This window comes from Pungitius pungitius, chromosome 1 (genome assembly GCF_949316345.1).
Source record: "Pungitius pungitius chromosome 1, fPunPun2.1, whole genome shotgun sequence".
In the NCBI taxonomy this organism is placed as follows: Eukaryota; Metazoa; Chordata; class Actinopteri; order Perciformes; family Gasterosteidae; genus Pungitius; species Pungitius pungitius.
The window spans coordinates 12,894,471-12,921,352 of NC_084900.1; the positions used below are offsets into that span (position 1 = coordinate 12,894,471).

Sequence of the window (26,882 nt, forward strand, 5' to 3'; positions counted from 1 at the left end):
CAGTCAGTGAAAGTGTCCCTGATTTGGGGTTGGGAGAGTTGGCCCCCTATGTGTGCCCCGTGTTTGACGCGCTGCCTCTTCCTCTGGCTCCAAGGGCCCATCAGTGGGAGCAAGGTAACGTTTAAGTACCTGCAGTATCATACACTCATGTGTAAATGTGTTTTTGTGAGGTTTCAAAAATAAAGCTCTCTTGAGGAAAGTGTACCCCTGTTAAAATATATTCATAATTTATAATGTTTATACAATATTCAAGTTCATAGTTTGATATTTAAATTGTAGTTGAAAACAGCCCTGTTAGAAATTCATAGTAAAGTTAATAAAAAGTAAAAAGTTTATAGAATTAACATTGATGGAGAAGGTCAGACTATTTCCTTCAGAAAGACCCTTGGTTAGCTAGCTCATTTAAAATATCTTAAACTTAAACTTTTTTGACCCTGCCTCTTAAAAGAATCCGAATCGAGAATCGCTGGGAACCAGAATCGAAACAAGGAATCAGAATCAGAATCGTTCAAATTCAAACGATACCCAACCCTACTAAAGACTAAGACTAAATCAAAAATAACTGCCTAAACACTGTTTAGCAGGCTATACAATGAGTCCATGGAGTTAGCATGATGTTAGCTCTTAACTGCTAAATCATGCCAGGGGAAAGCTGGGCCACAAGACCACATTTTTCTGAAAAGCTATATTTCTTCAAACAAATTATTTCAGATCCAAAGTTATTGTTCTCAGGGATGCACCACATCCTTAAATATATGTACATCCTTAAGTTGAAGGCATTACTGTCATGGAGTCACTTTACAGTCACTTTGAGTAAAAACTGGCACAAGCTGTCACCGGTTCCGCTCTCTCTCTTCTCTCATCCTACCTTGATGGCCGCACCTACCTGACTGCCAACATCACAGCGACAACACGATCCTGTAGATACACGCTCTACAACATGAGGAGAATACGACCCTTCTCACTCTGAAGGCAGCGCAGGTACTGATCCAGGCTCTTGTCTTCTCCCGCCTTGACTACTGTAACTCTCTGCTGGCAGGTCTCTCTGCTACCGCCATACGACCACTGCAGCTCATCCAGAATGCAGCAGCACGACTGATCTTCAACCTTCCTTCTGCCACACCACACCACTTCTCCGTTCTCTTCACTGGTTACCAGTGGCTGCCCGCATCCAGTTCAAAACATTGGTTCTCACATACCATGCATGCTGTGAATGGATCGGCTCCACTCTACATCCAGGACACGGTGAAACCCTACATCCCAACCCGCACACTCCGCTCTGCATCAAGCTGCTTGTTCCTCCCTCTGAGAAAAAAGCACTCGGCAAGATCGTGACTCTTTGCTGTCCTGGCTCCCAGATGGTGGAATGAGCTCTCCGATGACATCAGGACAGCAGAGAGCCTCTACATCTTCCATCGGAAACTCAAGACACACCTCTTTAGACTGTACCTTGACTAAAACACTAACAAATCGTAGCACTTAAATTGTACTTATAATGGCACTTTTCTATAACATGTTTTGACACTGCTAATTTGATGAAAATTGTACTTTGTTACTTGTTCTTCTGAGTCTGTATCTCTATGTGGAAATGCACTTATTGTAAGTCGGCTAGGCTAACCTAGCGGCTAGGCTCCCTAAATGGACTTTAAAACCTCTAACCTCTCCTCCTCCCTCCTCTCTCCTCTCCTTTCCAATACTCCTATTGTCCTCCTTCTCTCTCTCCTCTCCTCCTCTTCTTCTCCAACAGGGGGCAGAAGAGCTCTGTTTACAGTCCGAGCGAGAGCGATGACATCATCCAGAGAGGATTATGGGAGACTTATGTAAAAACATACACAAAGACAGAAAGATGATGAATATTTTGAAGTATATACATATATAAAATATGAATTGCCAATTATAAGTCAGTGATTATAATAACTAACTAAATATGTGTATATATATTTGTGTATAAATAAATGTGTGTGTATATATATATAATTTATATATATACATACACACACACACATATATATATATATGTATAAAACTTGTAATTATTATAATGAATATATTTAGAAGCTATGAAAACTACTGACTTTTATTTGGCAATAAATATTTTATTTTGACAGAAACAGTGAAGAGAAAAGAGAAAAAGAGAGAAATCCTCTTGGTCCAAAGGATTATAAAGGATTAATAAAGGGCTTAGAGACACAACACACACACACACACACGAAAACCCACAACACATAAACAATACAGGACGCGTACACACACATATGAAAACACAATACATACACCCTCACTTGAACAGACAAAACACATAACAAATTATACACAATACATAATACACACTTCGACATGAACACACACACATAATCACACAAAACATGTACACGATACACAACACAGACAAATGAACATACAATACATAACACATGAACACACAAAACGCAACACACTTACACCCATGAACACAAAATGCACACTGCACAGATACATGAACCTGTACTTATACAATAACATTTAGCACCCAGTAATATTGTATCTGATGAGACTATATTTGTACTTGATAATATACATTAGCATCTGAAAATATACATTGGTACCTGATAATATGTCTTAGTACCACAACAAACACACAATCACACAATACACAGAAAACGCACACGAATGCACACACACACACACACAATGTATCACAGTTTAATCTGTTGTTTGATGAAATCAAATCAAATCGGCCTGCGAGGAAACTACAAGATTCAACGTAAGAATGCTAGAAAACATTAGCCAATGTTAGCTATCATTCAGACATCCTGCTAAACATCTTCTTGGCCATCGCCATGGACAACCAGGCCGGAGGAGACGGAGGCAACAAGAAGGAGAGAGGGACTCCAAACTATAAACCTGAACCAGCCCAATCTGTAAACTTGAGCCAAAACTTGAAGCTGTTCCAGTTAGAGAACAAAAATGATTTACATGTTGAATTTCATTCCCAAGTAACTGTTTTTCCAATGTAATCTACAGAGAAAGCCTTTATCGTCATCATCTCTATTGTAGTCCTCATCATCACCGTGAATGGCAGCATTTATGTTTCTTTGATTGGTGTATTAATGGTAAAACCTGATGAGTTGTATCCTATGTGCGACTTTAATTTTCCAGCTGCCCTCCCCTTTAACACACTGAGCTTTCTCTATTTAATCCTCAACTGGGAGGGATGGAGAGAGAGAGAGAGAGAGAGAGGGGGGTGGGGGGAGAGATGAACAGATAGATGAAGAGAGAGTCAGTGAGATTAGTGAAGCGAAGCTGAAAAAAGAAGCTGAATTTTTCCCCTCAGATTTCTCAGGATTTCTTTCTCGATGTTCTTTTCTCTTGGATCTGAATGGATTAATTGTTGAAGTGATCGGCAGTTGTAGAAGACGCAGAGGACAAAGAAGAAGAAGAAGTGGATTCATCTTTATTTCACACAATGCTGTTTTTGTGCTGGTGAATAAGAAGAATCGTCTGATGACGAACAGATTGATCAATCGGAGCAATCAAATCAATCGGAATGATCAAAGCAGTCTGAGGGGGGATCGATTAACGATGAGAGCCACAGTGGGAAGGAGCTGAGAGAGAAACCTTCTGAGATGTATGAGGAGAAACAGAAAAGTAAGAAATGATGAACAATGATGGTTTATTTATTGTTACTTAACGTTTGATTCATGATTAATGATAATAATAATGATGTATGTTTATTATTGTTCATTCCATTGGGGGACATCATTTTATGTTGCAAATTAGATGAACAGATTTCACATCCAAATGTCAAACATTACTTAACTATTCCAGCTTTCATGTACTTTACTGAGGTAGCCTTGTCACAAAATATATCCTAGCAAATGAAATATGTAGAAATCACAGTAAATATCTCTTTAGCAAAGATTGCACATGTATTAATATAATAATAAATACAATAATAACAACAATATTCAAATCAATACTTAATTGTAATGATAACACTACATTTAATAATAAGAAAATGGTCAAGATAATAAGACACTGACCTATTAATAATAATACATGAAGTCATAATAATACAGTCAATAAATAAATAATAATAAGGATCAAAGTTAACAATAATTATTAACATCAAAGAGATGATCAGAGTGTGCAGGTCCTGATTTGAGTCTCTGAGGAGGATGAGCGCTTCAGCCTTTGAGCTACTTCCTGTTTAAATGAGTCCTGAAGGTTCTGAGGACCTCGAACCAGGAAAGCTGAAAGTCTTCAGATCAAATGAAATGGTGGTCAATGAGGGGTGAAAATAAAACCAACTCTGAACAATGAAAGTGATTAACAAGATATGAAACTGTAACCCGAGTGGTTCCAAGCCGTGACCTTTGACCTCAGCGAGGGCGGGGTCAAAGAGGTGCCCCTCTACATCTTTGCGAGAGGCTGATCCTCAGGATCCTGGTAGAGGGATCAGCCTCTCTTTTGAGATGGCCCCTTTCGACCTCCCGATAACATCGTCATGGAAATAAGTATGACATCATCGGTTACCACGGCACCAGAGTTAATCCGCCCTTTTGTTCCATGAAATAGGGATTTAGTTGAACTTTATCTAAAACCCCAGAGAAACTCTGAGAGACTCAGACCCGAAGTCCTTCACAATGATTTGATTCATTAGGGGACAAAACGTCTCCCACCGATAATGTGAATAAAACAGTTTATTTATTGAAATGAAGAGAACCAGAAATCTAAAATCAATATAAATCATTCAGAAGTTTGATGAGCGACTTAGAAAATATTCAAATATGTCTACGTGCATGTCTGTATCTTTTGTACGGAAATGTGCTTCATATAATTAGGTTTCCTAACGAAAATTAAATATACATTCTTGTTTGACTAAATAAATATAAATGCAGGTGCATTACTAAAGTGAAAGAGCAGAGACTTTCAGTGAATTACTACAAGCTGTGAATGCAACACGACATGGTGATGATGTCATGTGTTTGAGGAGGAAGACATGAAGATTTATTGATATGAGACAATGACATGAACTTTGAAGATTCATTCAAAGGAAATGACGATGATGAACATGAGACTTTAATGATGAGAGATGATGAGCTTATATGGATATGAGTCTTTGATATTAAACGTCCTGCAGATTTATAGGTAAGAGACAATGATAAAAAACATTTATTGATATGAGATGAAGCTAAACATTGATAATTTATCAATGTGTGATGTTATATGAACATTAATATTTATTTTTATAAGAGGATGATATTATAAATGAGGATTGATTAACATCAGATGATGATATAAAACATCAGGATTTATTAATAAGTCAGTCAGTCATCTTCTATGTCACCTTCTTCTTTGGAGGGTCCCGGGGAGCTGGAGTGAGGATTTATTGGTATGAGATTCAGTATAAAAGGGTTTTACTGCTGAGATTTGAGAAGAAGAAGAAAAATGAACAAATGAACCGACGACCTTCCAGCTGGACCAGGCTGCAGGGCAGAGTGACACACACACACACACACACACACACACAGACGCGCACACACACAGACACACACAATCACATACACACACTCACACAGTCACACTCACACACACACACAAACTCACACACACACACTCACACAGTCACACTCACACACACACGCATACTCACACACGCACACAGTTAGAGACAGAGCAGAGAAAAGTCGAAAGTTAATAAGGCGGATGAAGCGTTGTGTGCGAGTGATGAGATGCCCTGCTTCCCCGTCACAAAGACACACACACATAAGACACACACAGAAGACACACACTCTCTCTTTCTACTGCCATGATGATGGGAGTTGACTCGGAATAATTTGAGGATAATTAGTCGGTTCTCGAGGTCCTGCGGGTGAAGCAGTTTCGGCACAGGAAGAAACAACACGACCCAGAGTCACGTGACCCGCATTGTCCAAGACGTGGTCTGCTGATTGTACTGGGATTTTGCCATCTCTGAATTCAGGAGATTAACGACTTTTCGTCCTGCAGTTTATGGAACACAAGTAACCTTGTTTCGCTCGTTAGTGTTTATTCCATCACATGTCATTTAGCTGATGCTTTTACCCAAAGCGACTTACAATAAGTGCATTTCAACCATAAGGAAACAAACTCAGAAGAACAAGAAACAAGAAAGTGCAATTTCATCAAATAAGCCGATTTACAACTTGTTATAGATAAGAGCCATTATAAGTCCACTTTAAGTGCTACGTTTGTTAGTGTTTTCATGGAGGTTTAGTCTGAAGAGGTGTGTGTTTAGTTTTGGGGCCTAAGCAGTGTTCAGATCATGACTGGTAGTGAAAGTAGCTTCATTTTTAAAGTTACGTCATCACGGTGTGGTAATGTTTTTCTATTTTTCTACAGTTTTTTACAATTACTTTGTTGCTACTTTCAGAAGAATTTTTTTAAACTCTAGATACAAAACGCACAACAGTCTTCACCTGTAACACAGCTCTCCAATTTTCAAAACATCGCATCGCACAATCATATCTTTAAAGAAACCTTTCAGATGCGGGTTCATTCAAACAATGGATCATGGAACATTCATTTAGATCACCCACACACAAAATAGTGTCACTGTGTGGTTGTTTGTACAATCATTCAATATTATTGAAATAGATGATACAGGATTCATTGTTGATGGCACACTGCACAAATGAAAACGCTCCAAACCTCTACCAGATTTTAGCACAATATGTTAACATTCTCTTTATAAAGGTTTATTTTGACACAGGAAAAAACACATTATTTTAGTACTGACAGTTCAGGCAAGATTTCCCAAATTTTGGTGTTGTTGGAAAATGTTGTGCTTACCACTCGTGCTTGTAGTAATTTATAGTAGAACCAACCATAAATATACAGTAGAGATGTAAACAATCAGTAAATCAACGGCTTCCTTGTGTTGAATAATGTTCTCATGTGACAATGGGTGTGTTCAGTGTTACACAAGAACTCACTGAGACGTAATCTCAGCCCATCACTGGGTTTTTCTCCGAGTTGAGGGTCCTCAGGTACTAACACATCAGTGATGGCCCAGATCACACACACACACACAGATCTAGGTCACAGCTGTTCACTACTACATTTCTCCTCCTCTTCTCTTTTCTCTCGTCATCCTGTTTCCTCTTTGTTCACTTTGAAAGAAAAATGAAACAAATCATTGATATTTTTCCTCTGAAGTACTGCAATAAAAGTACTAATTACAAGGTGTGAAAGTACTGAATCTACCACTAAATTTAGCAAATTGGTATCCATCAGCGAAATGTTGTTTACAGTTTTTTTTTTAAAGCTAACAATCATTGTTCAATACTCAAACCACTTTTTCAAAACTTTTCACACATTCAGCGACACACAAGTGCATTTTTCAAAATCCACACAAACTGCAGAACTGTGTATTTGCAGGATATTCTTCATATGCTAACACACTGCTTTCAAAACTGATAATAGCACATTCAAATCACAATGATGACAAATTTATTTACAGTTTTTTACAGTCGCTAGGGCACATTTCTCAATACTCAATAGTCACTTTTTCAAAACTCTTCACACAGTTCTCCTAACCAACTTTCAGCTCGCCACAGCAATTTATTTCACATTCAAAATGCACTAAAACTCCCAAAACACTTGATTCATGTCAAAGTAATTATTTTGAAATATAGAAAATCTTAGGAGAAAATCAAAGAATTATCAAACAAAGCTAATTACAATTTCAGCTCAAAACCGACCCAGGTGTCCTGCTTTTGTCTCATCACCATGTTTCAGTAAAAGTTGAAGCTTGGAACTGATTTGGTTTGAAATAAGGATCATAGACAGGTCGGTGGGGAAGGAGGGGTGATATGAGGGAGAGTGTGTGGAGGACAAAGGAGCCAACACTTTTCAAATGTGTAGGAAAACAAATTATTTTGGATTTATTCTCATTACATAAGTATGCTTTAGTATACTTCAATAGATTACAAATTGGTTATTCTGTAATTAAATAATGTTCATGTGAAAATTCATTCAAACTTTCAATAAAAGTTCATAACTGATATAATGCTCCCTGTTGCTAGTGTTTTTTAGGTCAGTGTGTTATGAGTCACAACCATGTGTACTGAATGAGGATCTGTTTCCAGTGATCGGTGGAACAAGCTTATTTTGAGACACGTATGAAGTGTTGTTGGTCTGACTGAGTGTTGTTGGTCTGACTGAGTTTTGTAGGTTTGATTAACTGTTTGGCCAAAATGAATCTAGGAAAGGCAGCCTGTGAAGAGTTTTGAAAGTGTGGTTTCAGTATTAAACAATGCTTGTTAGCGGTTGAAAAAAAATCTAACCTTCGATTCTATGGAGCACAAAATACTTTGTACATACTGGTATAAACAAATATAGAACAGAAGGAAGCGAGTTGGTTAAAAAGGCCACGTTCAAGAGTTTTGGCCAGAAAGGGAAGAAGAGATACCGGTCTGTAGGTTGAGGGTGGGTTTCTTCAGGAGTGGGTTAACGCCTCCTTCAGAGAGTTGGGAAAACAGCCAGATAACAGAGAAGAGGTAATGAGACAGGTGAGGAAAGGAAGAAGGTCAGGAGCGATAGACTGTAGAATGTGGGATGTAATGGGGTCGAGGGGGCAGGTGGTGGGACGGGCAGAGGTTACTAAGGTAAGAACTTGGTTAGGAGACAGGGGGGCGATAGAGGTGAAGTCGGTGGGACACTAATAGGATCTGGGTTTGAGAAAGAGGAGCGTATGTCTCACGGTTTGGATCCTCTTCCGGTTTTATTTTGTAGTTTCTTGTCTCTCGTGTCTCTGGGTGAGCTTCACTTCCTGTCCTGTGATTGCCTGATTGCTTCCACCTGTGTCCAATCACCTGCACCTCCCTTGTGTATTTAAGCCCTGTGTGCCTGTTGTCCCTTGTCGCGTCATTGTCTATGTTACTCGTCGTTGGTGCACGTCCTTCCTCGGTTTTGGTTTGAATAAAGAGCACCTGTTTGTGAACTCTGCATTTGAGTCCTCCTTCTGCCTGCACCAGCACTCCAACCTGACAGTATGTCAGTTTTCTTTTGGTAAAGTCTCCTGGAAGAAGCAGGGAGGGGGGAGGAGGACTCAGCAGTTCACGGAGGTTGGATAAGATAAAAACGAGTTGTTGAATGTTGGGACGAAAAAGTAGAGATTTATTTGAGGGAGCGGGGTCGTTAGTTGGGGAGAGCAGAAGAGAGTAGGACATGAAGAAGTGGTCAGAGACGTGAAGTGGAGTTACAGTGAGGTTACTTGTAGAGCAGTTTCTAATGAAGATGTTGTCAAGGTGATTGCCAGCTTTGTGAGTAGGAGAAGGGGGATTGAGTGACAGTAAAAAGGAAGAAAGTAGGAGTAAGAGGTCAGATGACTTCTCTGTCTGGATGTTGAAGTCTCCTAGGAGGATGAGTTGAGGGCCTTTTTCACTTTATATAATAATCGCATTGAAGAACAGTACTTAATACAGAAAAAAACAGTACCTACTGTATTTGCAAGTAGTTACATCTCATCCCTTTCTTCACTCTGGTTGTTGTTGTTTATTTCCCTTTGTTGGCGTTGTTCCATTTTATTTAATTGAACATAAATGCTCTTTTTCCAGGTGCTGGTCGTAATGGCTACACCAAAGCAGTGGATGGGGAGAAGGGAGAAGGAGCGACTGAGGAGGAGGAGGAGGAGGAGGGAGGAGGAGAAGGTGATGGAGTAGACAGAGGAGAAGGAGGAGAAGGAGGAGGTGAGGAGCGGGACACAGAGTGGGATGAGGAGCTGGACGGAGAGGACCAGGGAGTGAGGATGACGAGGACAGACACGCTTCACTCCACCACCAGCTCAACTGGGACACAGAGACGAAGAGGACAGCATGCTAAGAAACAGGTGACAGCGAATGAAAATGATGACGATAGTGATGATGATGACGATGATGATGATGCTGATGAAGATAGTGATGGTGATGATGAGAAACATTTATATTAGCCAGGTATTTTGGACATATGAGTGAATTGTCATGTTGGTAATGATGATGATGATGGTGGTGGTGGTGATTCAATTCATTTCATTTCATTTTGTAGAACCCAAAATTGCAAATTACAAATTAGCCTCAGAGGGCTTTACAGTCTGCACACATGTGACATCCTGTGTCCAGAAACCATCACATCGGCACAGGAAAAAAATTGAAAACCCTTACATGGGGAAAAAAGGGAAGAAACCTCAGTGAGAATGTCAGAGGATGCAATCTGGTGGAATGAAAACAATCTTTACTGATCAACAATAATGCACAATTGCAGTGTGTCTATCAGGATGGACTGCGAAGAACATCATGTGTTTAGAATAAAACACGCACAACATGTACAATACATTCAATTCCTATAAAAGAAATTATATAAATAACTACAAGTAGTAAGCAGGGTGTACAGCAGGACCACTGCAGGGACAACCTCCATCAGATAGAACCACCATCCAAAAAAACCTGTGGGAAGGGAAAGCACAAATACTTTGGGAAAGGGTAATGTTGGTTTGTGATGACAGTAATAGTAATATGAGTAATATTGAAAATAATAACAGTGATGATGATAGCAGCAGCAGGAAACAGCAACAGGGTTCAGATGGACCCATAACTCATGGAAACCTGTGAGACGAGAAAGCACAAATACTCTGTAGAAGAAACAACGTTAGTGAAGCGGATTCATGTTTACGGTAATAGAAATGGTAATATCAATGGTGTTGATGGTGGTGTTGGTGATGATTGTGTAGGTGATGATGGTGACAGTGGTGGTGATGATAATGGTGATGATGACGATGATGTCCTTCCTCTTCCTCAGGTCCAGGGCAGTAATCAGGTCCAGCGTGCTCCAAGAGCTTTATACTGTCTAAAACTCAACAACCCAATCAGACGAGCGGCCCTCTCCATCGTGGAGTGGAAGTATCCCTTTGTCCAACCAATCAGTTTTCAGCTTTTATCCCTCCTGACTTTATATAAAAGAAAAACTAAAGCTAAAATTAATATAGGTATTTAAAGTGTTTTTATAATAAATAATTTTTTTTTTAAACATTTGTAAATAACATTTATTACAAAAAAAGACAAAATGGGAATTATAATAATATCTCTAGTCTCAATTTTCCTGAACACACGTCCCAGACCTTTTGATATCTTCATACTTTTAGCCATCTTTGCCAACTGTGTCGCTCTGGGAGTTTCCAAACCGTTCCCTGAGGACGACTCCAACTCCACCAACCACGACCTGGTGAGACGAGGTCACACAAAGGATATGACTTGCATACATGTATATGTATATACTGTATAGTGAAGAGCAGGACAAGATCTTGTTGTTGGATGTAGCTTGTGTTTGAGGTTGAAGGACTCAGATCAGTGTCAGTGGTCAGTAGTTTATGCTAAGCTACGCCTAGATCAGACACATCCAGTAGATCACAGACAGGTTTTCAATTTAATCAGATTTTGCTCTAATGCTTCAGCTTCTTTGGGAAGTCCTTGAATATCAAAGTAACGGCACAGTTCACCGTGTGTGTGATTTTCATTCTCATGTGATAACATGATTGTGACATCCACTGTGGATCAGAGGTGAAACTAGTACTAATACCACATTGTAGAAATACAGAAAAATAAATAAATAAGATGACCCTCACCAAAGTACAACAGTTTGATTATCAACATGTTACTGTTGATACATGTTGAAAATGACTTTGAAAATACTGTACGTTAAATCATAATTATTGATGCGCTCATCGCTGAAATATTTATATAATATATAACAGAGTACCTGATATTTTATTGGTTTGGACCTTTGGAATTCCATAAGACATTTACTGTATATGTTCACATGTTTAGAGTGTTAGTACAGTATTAATCATCCAAAGTACCTTTTCAGCTAAGTCATGGCTAAAAACCTGCTTCACAGATGGAGACCAATTTTTCCCGCCCACATTATCTTTGGAGTAATAGGATCTCCGATATGAAGTGACACATCAGGTCCAGGTTCAGTTCCAGGGTTAGAGTCAAGTTCAAGTCCGGGCCCAGGTCCAAGAGCTCGTAGTACCTTTACTGCACTAAATGACCTGAATACTTTCCCACCACTATGTAAATCCATCAGTAGCTCTCAATAGAGCAGGTAGTTTTAGTTTACAGCAGTTCTTTGGATCCGTCTTTTTGTCCTTCAGGAACAAGTGGAGTACGTCTTCCTCATTATCTTCACCATAGAGACCTTCCTAAAGATCTTGGCCTACGGTCTGGTGATGCATCCCAGTTCCTACATCCGCAACGGATGGAACCTCCTCGACTTTGTCATCGTCATCGTCGGGTGAGAAAACACCAGAACCAGCAGAAAGGTTGGATTTCTGAGGAGAGATACTGGATCTTTATATGGATGCTGGTTCTCTCTCAAGTGTTATGTTATCTTATTGTTCTGATTTAGGATTCTCGTAATACAAGCGTGATCCTCTTAAGTATTTTTCCATCAGGCTCCGTAGCTCTCTGTAGACTCTAGACCCCAGTCTTTCCTTTCAACCCCAGTTCCTTTAGACCTGAGTCCTTTCTTTGGTCCCTGTTCATCGCTTTAGACCCCAGTGTTTACTTTGAACCCCAGATCCTTCCTCTAGACCCTCGTCCTCCCTTCAGATCCTGGCTCTTTGTTCTTGTCCTCCCCTGGCCGCTCTCAGGCGAGCTTCTATGAGCAGTGAACCAGAGTTTAAGGAGCTGTTGCAGTAAATCACATCTAACTGTAGTAAACTCAGCAGCTTCCTGTCCCGTGATCAGTGTAGGACAAACCCTGGAGCTACGACACAGTTTATCTCATTTTAGTGGTTTTGTGTTTAGTGTATGTGACAGCTTACTGTGATTACTATACTCTGACTACTGAGTAGACTTCACATCCTCCACTTCCTCGAGGACCAGTTCCTCAATCCTCCATAAAACCCCAGAAAAACTAAAAGCAAACAAATACTGAAACATATGTTCTTGTTATTACGAGTAAAGATCTCACAGTCTGTCTCGTTCACCACAGAGGCAAACAAAGTGCTAGCTGAAAACTAATGTTAATGCCATGGGAGATACGTTCATTTTTACTCATGTAGCAGGTCCGTCATGTCCCTGATTATGTAAAGCCTTGAGTGGCTAGAATGTCTAGATACCTCAGAGTATATCTAATATCAATGAATTGAAAACATGAAGTAGTCCTCACGCTACATTTAAAATTGAATATTTGAAATTTGAATTTCATGTGATATTCTCTGAATGAGCCACACTATAAATAAATATCAATTTAATCCCAATTTTTTAATAGCTTAATAAATGTAGATTTTAAAAAAGAAAAGAGGAGCCAACTATAAGAGTTCCAATACAATATTTATTGGTAACATAAAACTTTATTTGAGGGGTGCCTTAGGGCTGAACACCGGGACTACTCTAGAGTAGTTTTCACCTGTTTTACCTTCCAATCACAACTTTTCTTTTTCAATTCAATTCATTTTCAATAGCCCAAAATCGCAAAATACAAATTTGTCTTTTCTTTTACTGTTATTCTTTTTTTTTTTTTTGTGCAGTTTGTTCAGTGTTGTCTTGGAGACGATGACTCATAAATCTGGCGAGGTGGCGACAACTCATCACGTGCCAGGAAAACCTGGAGGTCTGGATGTAAAAGCTCTGAGGGCCTTCAGGGTCCTAAGGCCCCTCAGACTGGTGTCTGGGGTCCCAAGTAAGTCTGTGTGTGTTCTATGTGTATCCAGTGTGTGTGTGTCCTGTGCATGTCTGTGTGTGTGTCTCATTGTGTTCTGTGTGTATGTGAGTGTGTGTGCATCCTGTGCGTTCCATGTGTGGACCTGTGTGCCTCCTGTGTGTAAAGCCTGTTGTGCATCCCTCAGGTCTGCAGATCGTGCTGAACTCCATCATGAAGGCGATGGTTCCTCTTCTCCACATTGCCCTGCTTGTCCTCTTCGTCATCATCATCTACGCCATCATCGGCCTGGAGCTCTTCATTGGACGCATGCACCGGACCTGCTACTACAAAGAGTCAGGTACAAGGAGTCAGTACTACCACTATTCAGGAAATATGTAGTATATATATGTATTAATTGATAGTGAAAAAACGTGCATTTCAGAGGGAGCTCTTTATTAGAAGTACTCTGATCCATTACTGCAGTAAAAGTACTAATACTAGGGAAGAAAGATATACTACATTTACCTCATGTGTAATGTATGAAATGTAAATACTGTAGTACGTTAGCAGAGTACTCAAATATAAAAAGGAGGTTGTTAGAACATTAACATACTAGAGCTCACAGTACCATTCTCTGCAATGGATAATGCAGATAACTACGTGGAGGACGACCCCGTCCCATGTGCCTTCCTCGGTCACGGCCGCCAGTGCAGCGTTAACGGGACAGAGTGCCGGGGCCGGTGGGATGGGCCCAACGGTGGAATCACCAACTTTGACAACTTCTTCTTCGCCATGTTGACAGTGTTCCAGTGCATCACAATGGAGGGCTGGACCGACGTTCTCTACTGGGTCTGAACCTTTTCTATAATTATTTGAGTCTCTGAGTGTCTGAGTCTTTAAGTTTCAAAGTCTCTCCTTTCGGAGTCTTTAGGTCTTTATTTCTGTAGGTCTCAGAGTCTCTGCATCTTTAAGTCTCCAATTTTCTGTGTCTCTGAGGGCCTCATGTACATACACTTGCAAACGTAGCGACATCAGCGCCACGGAAAACGAGGTGATTACGCTTTCTGTGATACTTCAGTTTACATCGTATTTACGAAACCTGCAGCTCATCAGGTGATCAGCGCCTTTCTCCGCCCACTATACCGTATATTGAAAGCATTTAAACGCGCAAGTGAAACCGCCTTTCTTATTTTCATGGATCAACCAAACAGAAAAAACTAAAATTCTGTGACAACGGCTGGAATGGAATGTGAACGCTGAGTGGGAGATGCAATTTCCTCTTTGATTTCTTCCAGTAACCAATAATGCATGGCTGCTCATTCTGTGACGCATAATGTGTTCAATCAACAGAAAAAGTCTGATCCTTGTGGCAAAAATCCTTTCTGACATCAGGACCGCAGAGTACCTTTACATCTTCCGCTGCAAACAAAAGACACCTCTTCAGACTATACCTTGACTAAAAAACACTAAAAAACTGTAGCTTGTACTTAAAATGGCTCTATAACAAGTTGTAAATCGGCTTATCTTATGAAATTGCACTTTCTTGTTTCTTGTTCTTCAGTTTGTTTCCTTATAGTTGAAATGCACTTGTTGGAAGTCGCTTTGGTTAAAAGCATCAACTTAAATCACATGTGATGTAATGTCGTCTCCTTGTACTGGGTTTCCGCCTGGCTCAGATTACTCCTATTATTTCACCAGGAGGCATATGCGAGGAAAATTAAAATACCACAGAATACATAATTAGGCGCACTTTTCACATCCCCTCTCATCTGAAGTGGGCACAAAAGCGTTGCATGAGGCCCTCGGAGTCTGAGTTGCTGAGGCTTTAGGTCTTTATGTCATTAAGTCTCTGAGTCTTTCATTCTTCAAGTCTTTTTAACTCTCGAACTCTGCATCTTTGCCTCTTTGCCTTTTCTGAAGAACTCACTCCATGTTGCTCTCCCTTCAGATGAACGACGCAATCGGCTTCGAGCTGCCATGGGTGTATTTTGTCAGCCTGGTGATATTCGGATCCTTCTTTGTCCTCAACCTGGTTCTGGGAGTCCTCAGTGGGTTCGTTCCTTAAACCTTCTGTAACCCACAAGTCAGAAAAAGGGTCTTGTGCTAAAATCATGCTAATGTTGTACCAACATTGCAGCGAGTTCAGTAAAGAGAGGGAGAAGGCAAAGGCTCGCGGAGACTTCCAGAAGCTCAGAGAGAAGCAGCAGATGGAGGAGGACCTGTGTGGATACATGGACTGGATCACTCAGGCCGAGGACATGGACGAGCTGGACGAAGACGGGAACCCACGTAAGAGTGGTTGTGTGTATAGGAGATAATAGTTAAAAAGGATAATGTATGTATTAATTGTTATAATAACAGTTTCTTGTCTTTCAGGTCCGTCTCTGGGAGATCTGTCCGATAAGAAGCGAGGGAAGTTTGGATGGTTCAGTCACTCCAGTGAAACACACGGTGAAACCTACTTGCAACGGCCTGCCTATTGTGCTTAGGGGTGTACAGGTGTAACACACAAAATATATAAAAAGGTAGCCTTAGCAAAGGTGGAACAACGAAGATAAATAAGGCGTGAGCAAGGTTTGTACCACGTCTCTCAGGTGGCGCTGCTTCAGGTGAATCACCTGAGGGTTAATTACCTCGCCCTCTTCATAGCGAAGGCGGAGTCGCGTTAGGGGACGTAACACTACTCTTCAATTATCATTTATATTTACACAGTTATACATATTTACATATATATATATTTTACACACACATATATATATATATATATATATATATATATATATATATATTCTGTGATTAACAGCGATTAATTGTATATGCTCAAAATTGGTTGTATTATTATTGGTCTTAATTTGCGGCCGGAGGAGTGCCGGTAATGATGGTAAATTAGGATTGTAGATGGTGGTCATCTACGGTTACAGAGAGGTGTCGTTTGCCCTTTTAACAACGTTTTATCTCATATTATTACGATGGCCCTGAAGTGCAAAGCAACATTACAAAGAATAAAACACTTTTACAAAGCTCGAGACAAATTTTATAAAACAAATTAACATTTTATAAAACAAATTAACATTTTATAAAACACATTTACATTTTATAAAACAAATTAACATTTTATAAAACACATTTACATTTTAGAAAACAAATTTACCTTTTATAAAACACATTTACATTTTAGAAAACAAATTTACAAGACGCTAAACACTTTTACCAATCCCGAAACAAATTTACAAATGACAGATTCTTCACGGAAAGGGAATGTACCACAAACTGGAAGGGTTGAGCGCGGTGTTTTTGAATTGTCGTTGGTTGTAGAGTTTATGGCGACCAAGACGGACTGCGGCCGAGGCATGATTTGCCCGTTTTGTGGCAAACACATGAACAGTTTAACGCGGTTTTGCTTTACGTGTGGTCAGTGTTTGGAGTTTTTAAAGGACGCGGACCAGACGGAAACACCACACATACTGCATCATTGTTCAATATTTTAACGAGGGCCACTCGTGCGCTGTAATCGTGGACATGATGTCAAGTCTACACGGTGTAAACATCAGCTTGAGGACTCTTAAAAGTGCCGCTGTCGGGGCAAAACAAACACGCACGCGTAGCCAAACCAGTAGGTTCAAAAACCAGTAGGCACGTAACAACGGCGTTTGGCGAGGAATAATCCTTTCTGCGGTACAACCCGGCTTCGTTCAGTTTACTTTTAAGAGTCCTCAAGCTGACGTTTACACCGCGTAGACTTGACATCATGTCCACGATTACAGCTTACGAGTGACCCTCGTTAAAATATTGAACGCAATGATGCAGTATGTCTGGTGTTTCCGTCTGGTCCGCGTCCTTTAAAAACACCGACCACACGTAAAGCAAAACCGTGTTAAGCTGTTCATGTGTTTGTCACAAAACGGGCAAAACATGCCTCGGCCGCAGTCCATGTTCGGACGGTCACCATGAACGTCTTTGTCGCCACAAACTCCACAACGACAATTCAAAAATACCGCGCTCAACACTTCCGTCACTTCCGGTATGTGGTACATTCCCTTTCCGTGAAGAATCTGTCATATCTAAATTTGAGCAAATATATCGCGCGAGACAGGCTTTTGCTCGAGCGAGATGGGCTTTTGTTCGCGGATGTTTGATTTACGCGCACGCATGAAACTGATTTGCGCTCTCAAATTATGACAGTGATTTGCCACCATAACGCCGCATTGACGTAGTCTGCCCAAGTCTCATAAAACCCATTTTAGGGGGGCCAGACCATTAAAAATCATGGGGGCGTGGTGCTGCGCGGATGGTCCGGCCGACGGCGGGGGGTTGGGCGTGGATGGTCCAGTTGGCGCGGACAGTTGTCGGGGGACACAGTCATTTTCACTGCCTGCCTGGAGGAACACTGTCATTGTAAAGGTCTAACACAGGGGTCCCCTCACTTTTTTCGCTTGCAAGTTACTTTTCACTCAACCTTTTATTCTAAGTCAAGTTGAACGGATTTAATTTGTACTTCAGGCTCGTAGTACTTCACACTCCATATCTTTCAGGCTCGTAGTACTTTAGGCACGTAGTACGTAGTGGCGTTTTCGGTGTTTCATCGAGTCTCGTTTGCTTTGGTGTCCGATCTCTCCTTTGTTGCGGGATTGATTTAGGGATCATGAGGACTGTTGGGTTTCTTGGTGGCACAAAAGCTGTTCATGCTCTTGTAACACGCAAGTTGTATCCAAGTGGGTAGAAGAAGTTTACCTGCTGGGTGCTGGTATGGGAAATGGTTTGGGTTGGAGAGGCCTGGATCCTTAATCTTGAGGCCAGTCCGGAAAGGGATTTGAAGAGTAGGCTGTCTTTAACCTTGCACTGGCACAGGCCAGATCGGAAAGGGGTTGAAGACAAATACTGTCTTTAACCTTGCATCCACGCAAGTCAATTCCGAATTTCCTGTTGTTATATTCTGCAGCAGAAATGCATTGAAAAGTCAACCTTGGTTTATTGCAATGGTGGAAGCCCAACACAGTCCTAAAATATATAGATACCTGCAGCTGATTGTGTCGATCTGACACGGTTTGTCATCATGACGTTTTATTCCAACTCTAAAATCCTCTTTCTCTCACTATTTCTTCCCCTCTTACTCTATCATCTCTCAGCTAGTCTTCCTGCGAGTGAAACTGCATCTGAAAATACAGAAAACATTGATGAAGAGCACACCAACTGCTGCCAGAACTGCTGGTAACACACACAAATACACACACACACACACACACACACACACACATACACACACACACACAATTCCACCTGTCGAGCTCGCTGTCTTTGCTGAATTCTTCATTTTCTAATTACTGTCAGAATCTTAAAACCTGGGTATCAGGATCAATAACACCTGATCAGAGTCATTACCCCCAGATGTCAGATCAACAACCAGCTTATCAGAAGATCAACCATGCTTTCCAGAGGATGAACTCTCCTCTAGCTCACCATCAGGATAGTCCTCAAGCTGTATCAATTTCACGTGATGCTCCGATGGCCGTTACTTTGAAGAGTTCCTTGAACCCAACACCGGCCTCAATATTCTACTCAACTAACCAGAGTCTCATTTCAGCTCTCGGATCATGAAGATCAGCTGCTGGTGAGTTCAGTGAACCTCTCACAACTCAGAACAGAAAAGCCCACCCCACTTTCTGACTCCACTCTTCTTCCCAGTCGGACGCTGCGTCGCTGGAACCGAGTCTGTCGCAGGAACTGTCGCACTGCCGTCAAGTCGGTGACGTTCTATTGGCTGGTTCTGCTGCTAGTCTTCCTCAACACCTCCCTCAGCGCGTCGGAGCACTACAACCAACCCGATTGGCTAACGGAGGTTCAAGGTGGCCACACACACAGAATACCCTTCTGTAATTGTACCCTTGTGTCTAATGAATGTTCTTATAATGAATCTGTCTGTTCAAAGACATCGGGTCATTTCTCCTCTCAGGATTTCACTGAGTGTTCTCTTCAGGTTAATTTTTATTTTGTGATACATATCATATATACACCAATGTATTTATTGCAAATAGTTGTTGCCAGTGGCAACCAGGCAACTGAGGTGAAGCCCGAGTAAAATCTTATAACAGTGTAGAAATATATCATATATCAGCATCAACACACAAGAAAAGGTCCTCACCATGCAAAGTAATATCTAGGATATCATAGTTAATGTGAAGGCATATGTTGACCTCACAGACATTGCCAACAAGGTGCTGCTGTCCCTGTTCACCGTGGAGATGCTTCTGAAGATGTACAGCCTGGGCCTGGCCCACTACTTTGTGGCCTTCTTCAACCGCTTTGACTGCTTCGTAGTGTGCGGCGGCATTGTAGAGACCATCCTGGTCGAGCTAGGAATCATGCCGCCGCTGGGCATCTCCGTACTGCGCTGTGTCCGCCTGCTGAGGATCTTCAAGGTTACCCGGTGAGAAGGCGGCATGTGACCTTTGGTCAGCTCGTAGGCCGTGTCTTGCTCTAATGATGTCATTCTGTGTGTTACCACGCAGCCACTGGACGGCCCTCTCCAACCTGGTGGCGTCGCTGTTGAACTCCATGAAGTCCATCGCCTCGCTGCTGCTGCTTCTCTTCCTCTTTCTCATCATTTTTGCTCTGCTTGGCATGCAGCTGTTCGGGGGAAAGTTTAACTTCGACGAGACGCAGACCAAACGCAGCACCTTTGACGCCTTTCCCCAGGCGCTGCTCACCTGCTTCCAGGTAATGCGATTCAGGGCTTTTCCACCTGCAAAGGTGTGACATCTTCCAACCTTTAACCCAAACATAGGAACAGGAAAAACAGGGAGAAAAAAGGTAAGAAAGCTCATAGAGCAAGAGAGGGATAAAGATGGACAGAAGATAGATGTCATGTAATGAGAATTAAATTTAGTGGAAACCCTAACCCTAACCTGAACCAGACCTAACTATAAACCTGAGTCCGATCCTAACTATGACCCCAAGACAGCTCTAGCTAGGAACGTAAAACAGCCTTAACTATAAACTTTAGCCTGCCCCAGCTATATACTTACACTTATGTTGATGTGTGTAGATCCTGACCGGGGAGGACTGGAACATGGTGATGTATGATGGCATCATGGCGTACGGCGGTCCAGTGTTTCCAGGGATGATCGTGTGCGTTTACTTCGTCATCCTCTTTATCTGCGGTAACTGTATCCTCTGTTGTTACGTGACTCATCCATCACCAAGGTCACCAAACAAGGTTCCATAAATTGAAGAAAAATGATAAACAATGTGTGGTTGGGATTGATCCTTGACGACGTTGAGATATCCTGCTGAATGTCTTCTTGGCCATCGCCGTGGACAACCTGGCCGGAGGAGACGGAGACAAAGAGAAGAAGTAAGTGACGGGGGTGAAGCGAAAAGGGAGGAAGGGCAGAGTGGTTTATTACCTACTGTTTTCTCTCCAGTAAGAAGACGGAAGGGGCCAAGGAGGCTGAGGTCAGAGAAGGAGGAGATGGAGGAGAAGGAAAACCAGAAGAAGAGGAAGTAAAGTTGGACATCGACGAAGACACAGAGTACGAGGAGGAGGAGGAGCCACCTGAAGGAGCAGACGGTCAGTGGATACCTGAAAACGACTTTAGATCATAAAAGAACTGATTCACCAGTAACGGTTACAAATGATATTGTAGCTTTTACTACGTCACGGGTGTTTAGCAGCAATGTAACGCAGGTAAACAGGTGGGAGGTGCACTTACCTGATTAAAGCATGAGCCAGTCAAGAGTTGAAACGTGGACCAGTGAAATCCGTGTGTTGGAATCAGGTACTGAATAAGCACGGGCTATAAGGGGAATCGAGTATTGGCTTTGACATGTTGTCTCGTCAGGAGAGATGCGCCACCGGTAAGCTGTTGTTTCTCTACATTGAGCTGTGGTTTAAGTGTGTTTGTCTGTTGCGCTACTGCTGTGCTGCCGCTATGTATGTGCACATTTTGTATTCTTGAAACTTGAAACAGACGTTGGTCACACTGAAAAAATCATATTCGCGTCTTATGTTAACGCTGTTGGCTCGATATTATCCGCCACCAGAGGTGGAAGAGTAACAAAATGTTGTACTCAAGTAAAAGTACTGTTACTTAAGTAAGATTTTACTGAAGTACAAGTAAAGTTACCAGTCAAAAAAATTTACTCAAGTAAAAGTAAAAAGTAGCTCATTAAAAATGTACTCGGAGTAAAAGTAACTGAGTTACTTTTTTAACAGCTGGGTGGGATGCGGGATTCTAGTGTAGTTAAAAAGAGGCAAGGGAAAATAAATCCAATCTAGTTGTTTTTAATTGAAGGAAGACCTTTACAAATTAAAGTTTAATAGCAAAAATAATAAAATAAAAATAAAAGAGATGATTTTAGTGCAGATCATCCAATAAAACATTTTAAACATTACTACAACCACTAAATATGGCATGAACTGTGGATTCAGTTAAGCAGGGGTGTCAAACTCATTTCAGGTTCGGGCCAGATACTGCCGAATGCCGATCGGCGCGAACGGCTGACGGGGGGGTGGCGTCGCTGACGGGGGGAGGGGGGGGTGCACTCGCTGTATTCACTTTAGACTAACATACACCTTTGTGGTTTTGGGATATTAGTTTGATGTGTAATATTGACATTGATGTGCATTTCTGTGTTTAGAGATATGTGTTTGTTTGGTCTATATATTTATAATACTAAATACTGACTATATTGAAATGTATATTCTATTGTGTTCAGAATTTATTGTATATTTTGTATGTGGCTAATATTGTTGTTTATACTATAGCCTTTCTATTTATACAGGTTTATAACCTCCTTTTGAGGACTAATCAGCTGTTTGTGGAAAATCAGTTCAAATAAAAACTATAATGAGTCTTAACAACGTGTCCTCTCCTGATGCCTCGTTCGGTGGATTCTTAAAGAACCGAACAGATATTAATCCTAAAAATAACAATATTAGTGAATCATATTATTTTTTTTGTAATTTATAAAGTTACTATTGTGTTTTTAAAATTATTGTTATGATAATATTATATTATTCTATTGATAATATTATTCGCAGCACCCTTAAATTAACAAATATAAATCAACGTAATAGTAATAACGTAATAGATGGGTCCCTCTTCTCTCTCCTCTAACCTCCCTCCTCTCTTCTCCTCACTCATTTCTACCTTATCTACCCCCTCCTATCAGATGCAGGAGTCCAGTTAAAGATGGCCGACCTGACTCCGCCTAAAGAGAAGGTTCTTCCCATCCCAGAAGGCAGTGCGTTCTTCTGCCTGAGCAAGACAAACCCGTAAGTCAGACTTCACCTGACTTCACCTGGTTGCCAGTATTACTGTTAGCATTAGCATGGCCCACCTGGTCTACAGGTGTAACTGTTAGCATTATCTAACTTGGCTCTCTCTGTCTGCAGTATCCGCGTATTCTGCCACACGCTGATCCACCACCACATCTTCACCAACCTCATCCTCGTCTTCATCATCCTCAGCAGCTGCTCATTGGCTGCCGAGGATCCAATACGAGCCCACTCCTTCCGGAACAACGTGAGTCAGATCTCCTGCGTTCATCCTTTTGCTTTTTACCTTATTGATAAATTGTATTTTTTATATTTAGTTTTATTGATAATTCCTCTTGATAAATATTGTGTGATATGATGTCATTGCCAGTGCTGCAATATAATGAAAATTATTGTTTTATAGCTTCTTGAAATGGATAAACCACACATAAATAAACCTAATATAGAATCAACAGAAGACTGGAATTGTGGCTAAGTTAATGACGGCAGAATGAGGGCCAAAGAAGGGGCTTGTGTGCAGAAAAACTGTGAACCAATCAGAGCCGAATGTGTCAGAGCGAGGACTTGTCACGATGATTTCGTCCACACACCTCTGTGGTTTGAGGGAGGGGGGAGGTGGGGCCTTCAGTAGATTACAGAGCAGAAATGGGTCAGTGGCTAACCCGGTTACAGAGGGAAACTATGCAAACACATTTGCAAGAGAAAATCACCAGTATACTGTCTGATCCTGACATAACTGTACACACACACACACACACAAATACACACAATTAAACTGTGTGCAGCAGCTGGCTTCATGCAGGACGTAGCAATTAGCAGCAGCTGTGGAAGGGGATGACTTCTAACACATAAGCACATACAGACACACACATGAAGTGGACTGTGTAGCAGCTTCCTCTGTTTGGGATAAAACTGTGCAAAACGTTCATAAAGTGCAGCACTGCTCTAACGCTGCTTCATGGTCTGTTGGAGACCTGTCAATCATTGTAAAACTGTCCCTAAAGGTTCCTCTAAAGTTCTAATCTCCTCTGTGTGTGTAGATTCTGGGCTATGCCGACTACGCCTTCACCTCCATCTTTACTGTGGAGATTCTGCTAAAGGTGAGAAAGCTCCTCCACCTGGGAGGAAAGGACTCTCTTGGTTATTCTTGTCTTGATCTCGTTGTCTTCCTGGGACAGATGACGGTGCACGGAGCGTTCCTCCACCAGGGCTCCTTCTGCAGGAACTGGTTCAATCTGCTGGACCTGCTGGTGGTCAGCGTGTCGCTGGTCTCCTTCTTCCTCCAGTAAGTATGGCCGTGTATTCTGGTAGAAGGTTGAGAACCTTGAGGTCCTCACAGTGGATCTGTAGCGTGTGAGTGCTGCTCCCTTCTGGGGAGAAATGCTGCTACAACGCTTCATCAATGAAAGATCAGAGAGGTCCTCATTTAAGGATTCAGATTTAAAGATAACGTCTAACTTGTTATATCATTTAGTTCCATATATATTAATTAATTCTATCAAGAGTCTTTCAAGAGCACCGTTAAATCTATCTTTTGTCAGATTTCAAAGCAAACTGGATGAATCATAAATAATTGATACTGTAATAAGTGTAAAATAAAGATGCATTAAAAAACAATAAACTTTTGAAAATGTGTTTATATTAGAATTAAAAATGCATTTACCTTAATTGTCGCACAGCTTAAATTGAATTCATTCAGGTGATGTCATCAAAACAACTTTTGCTTTTGCTCAACAAGAAAAGTACATTTTAAAAAAAGTCCAAATGTGAGTTACCGGACCTCTCTATTTACCTCTGACCTCTCCAGAGACCTCTCTCATGACCCCTCTAGTGTCTTCAGACCACTTTGGTAACATCTACCCTGTCTATTGACCTTTCTAGTGACCTCCCTAGTGACCTCTCCGTTGACCTCCAACTTCTGACCTCCCTAGTGATCTTTTACCGCTCTAGGCATCTCTCTATCAACCTCTCTGGTAACCTCTGACCTGTCTATGGACATCTGTAGGGATATCTCTGGTGACCTATGACCTCTGACCTCAGTTTGTCTCTGCTTGTCTGCAGCTCCAGCGCCATCTCTGTGGTGAAGATCCTCCGAGTCCTCCGAGTACTGAGACCCTTGAGGGCCATCAACAGAGCCAAAGGCCTAAAGGTAACTAGCTGTGAGAGTAACTAGTAACTAATGCTTAAAGTACCTTGCAGTGAAAGTAACTAGTACTAAAGGTAACTAGTACTGATGGTCACCTGCTGTCAGAGTAATTAGTAACTAGGATTGAAGGATACTAGTACTCAAGGTAAATAGTACTTATGGTAACTAGCTGTGAGACTAACTGGTAACTAATGCTGAAGGTAAAGTCAAAGCTGACCAATATGTTCTCTGTGTGTCTCTCTGTCTGTGTGTGGATCCCTCTGTGTATTTGTGTGTGGTTGTGCTTGTGTGTGTCTGTCTTTGTGTTGTGTAGCATGTGGTCCAGTGTGTGTTTGTGGCCATAAAGACAATAGGAAACATCATGATCGTTACGACTCTTCTTCAGTTCATGTTCGCCTGCATCGGAGTCCAGCTCTTCAAGGTGAGATGAAGATGTTAATCATACATAAATATCTATGTATATTATATATTTACTATTTACATATGCATATTTATTATATATTTATGTATACAAAATATACACATATATATATACAGCGGGTGAAATAAGTATTGAACATGTCACCATTTTTCTCAGTAAATATATTTCCAAAGGAGCTTATTGACATGAAATGTTCACCAGATGTTGGTAACAACCCAAGTAATACATACATTCAAAGAAACCAAAACAAAGAAGTTCAGAAATAAAGTTATGTGTAATAATGTGAAATGACACAGGGACAAAGTATGGTCCTTGGTGAAAAATGGTGATGTGTTCAATACTTATTTCCCCCCGCTGTGTATATATATATATATGAAGAGTTGATCACCAAAACCAGGCTTTCCTAACTGTATAACAGCAAATTAACTTAAAGAAGACGAGCATGAGATGATCATGAATATCAGGAGTTTAAGACCTGTATATTTGAATCATCCCTGTCGTTTGAATTGAATGTATTGTACATTGTTTAAGTTGCTCATTCTGTACACATGACTTCACAGTCTGTCCATCCCGGGGGACAGATCCTCCTTGGTCTCTTTAAAATCTTTTTTAGGGAGTTTTTCCGGTGCCAATGTGAGGATTTTGGTACAGAGGATGTCACGTTTGTACAAACTGTAAATGGCCTCTGAGGCAAATTGCAATTTTGGGCTACGTAAAATTAACTGAACTGAATTGATTTGAATAATCCTGACAAAATCGAACACCAGCCGCTGTGAGGGCTACAAGCCCGGAAAGTTTTGCTACAATAAAATCTAATATAGTATTTTCATATGTATTAATGATCTAAACATACGGTGTTTCAGGGTAAATTCTATCGCTGCACAGATGAAGCCAAACACACACCTGATCAGTGCAAGTAAGACTTTACTATTATTATTCATATTCATCTCGATCCACTTCAGTCCAAGCTACTGCTGACACCTGTGTGTACCTGTATGTACCTCTGTGCCTGTGTGACCCGTGGTTACTTGTGTGTTTGCACCTGTGTGTATCCGTGTGTTCCTGTGTGGCAGAGGGACCTTTGTGGTCTACAAAGATGGAGACGTGAACCACCCCATGGTGAGAGAGAGGATCTGGCTGAATAGTGACTTTAACTTCGACAACGTGCTAATGGGGATGATGGCGCTTTTCACCGTCTCCACCTTCGAGGGCTGGCCCGCGTGAGTCTTCATCACACCTTCATCAGCAGAGTCTTCATCACACCTTCAATTGAATTATTTTCATTTTGTAGAGCCCAAAATTAACAATTTACCCCAGAGGGCTTTACAGTCTGTACACATGCAACATCCTCTGTCCCCAAACCCTCACATCAGCACAGGAAAAACTCCCCAAAA

At 41.1% G+C, this 26,882-nt stretch overlaps 1 protein-coding gene across 6 annotated transcripts in view; it reads left to right on the forward strand.

The window, feature by feature from the left end:
* The first annotated feature begins 3,218 nt into the window (after positions 1-3,218).
* cacna1fb (calcium channel, voltage-dependent, L type, alpha 1F subunit) overlaps positions 3,219-26,882 on the forward strand; it is a 37,099-nt gene continuing 13,435 nt past the window's right edge. For 4 of the 6 annotated variants that reach the window (XM_037478936.2, XM_037478937.2, XM_037478938.2 and 1 more), the window contains exons 1-26: positions 3,219-3,627; positions 9,582-9,853; positions 10,798-10,898; positions 11,115-11,220; positions 12,152-12,291; positions 13,532-13,683; positions 13,850-14,002; positions 14,297-14,493; positions 15,593-15,696; positions 15,782-15,933; positions 16,021-16,095; positions 18,771-18,852; positions 19,226-19,252; positions 19,327-19,487; positions 19,843-20,068; positions 20,151-20,358; positions 20,687-20,807; positions 20,923-20,995; positions 21,066-21,211; positions 22,816-22,918; positions 23,039-23,168; positions 23,962-24,206; positions 24,983-25,070; positions 25,381-25,488; positions 26,352-26,404; positions 26,562-26,708. In XM_037478936.2, coding sequence (XP_037334833.2) covers positions 3,606-3,627; positions 9,582-9,853; positions 10,798-10,898; positions 11,115-11,220; positions 12,152-12,291; positions 13,532-13,683; positions 13,850-14,002; positions 14,297-14,493; positions 15,593-15,696; positions 15,782-15,933; positions 16,021-16,095; positions 18,771-18,852; positions 19,226-19,252; positions 19,327-19,487; positions 19,843-20,068; positions 20,151-20,358; positions 20,687-20,807; positions 20,923-20,995; positions 21,066-21,211; positions 22,816-22,918; positions 23,039-23,168; positions 23,962-24,206; positions 24,983-25,070; positions 25,381-25,488; positions 26,352-26,404; positions 26,562-26,708 — 3,392 coding nt within the window. In that variant the 5' untranslated portion in view covers positions 3,219-3,605. The remainder of the gene's footprint in view (positions 3,628-9,581; positions 9,854-10,797; positions 10,899-11,114; positions 11,221-12,151; positions 12,292-13,531; positions 13,684-13,849; positions 14,003-14,296; positions 14,494-15,592; positions 15,697-15,781; positions 15,934-16,020; positions 16,096-18,770; positions 18,853-19,225; positions 19,253-19,326; positions 19,488-19,842; positions 20,069-20,150; positions 20,359-20,686; positions 20,808-20,922; positions 20,996-21,065; positions 21,212-22,815; positions 22,919-23,038; positions 23,169-23,961; positions 24,207-24,982; positions 25,071-25,380; positions 25,489-26,351; positions 26,405-26,561; positions 26,709-26,882) is intronic. The other 2 variants (XM_037478940.2, XM_037478941.2) reach the window with 1 other exon arrangement.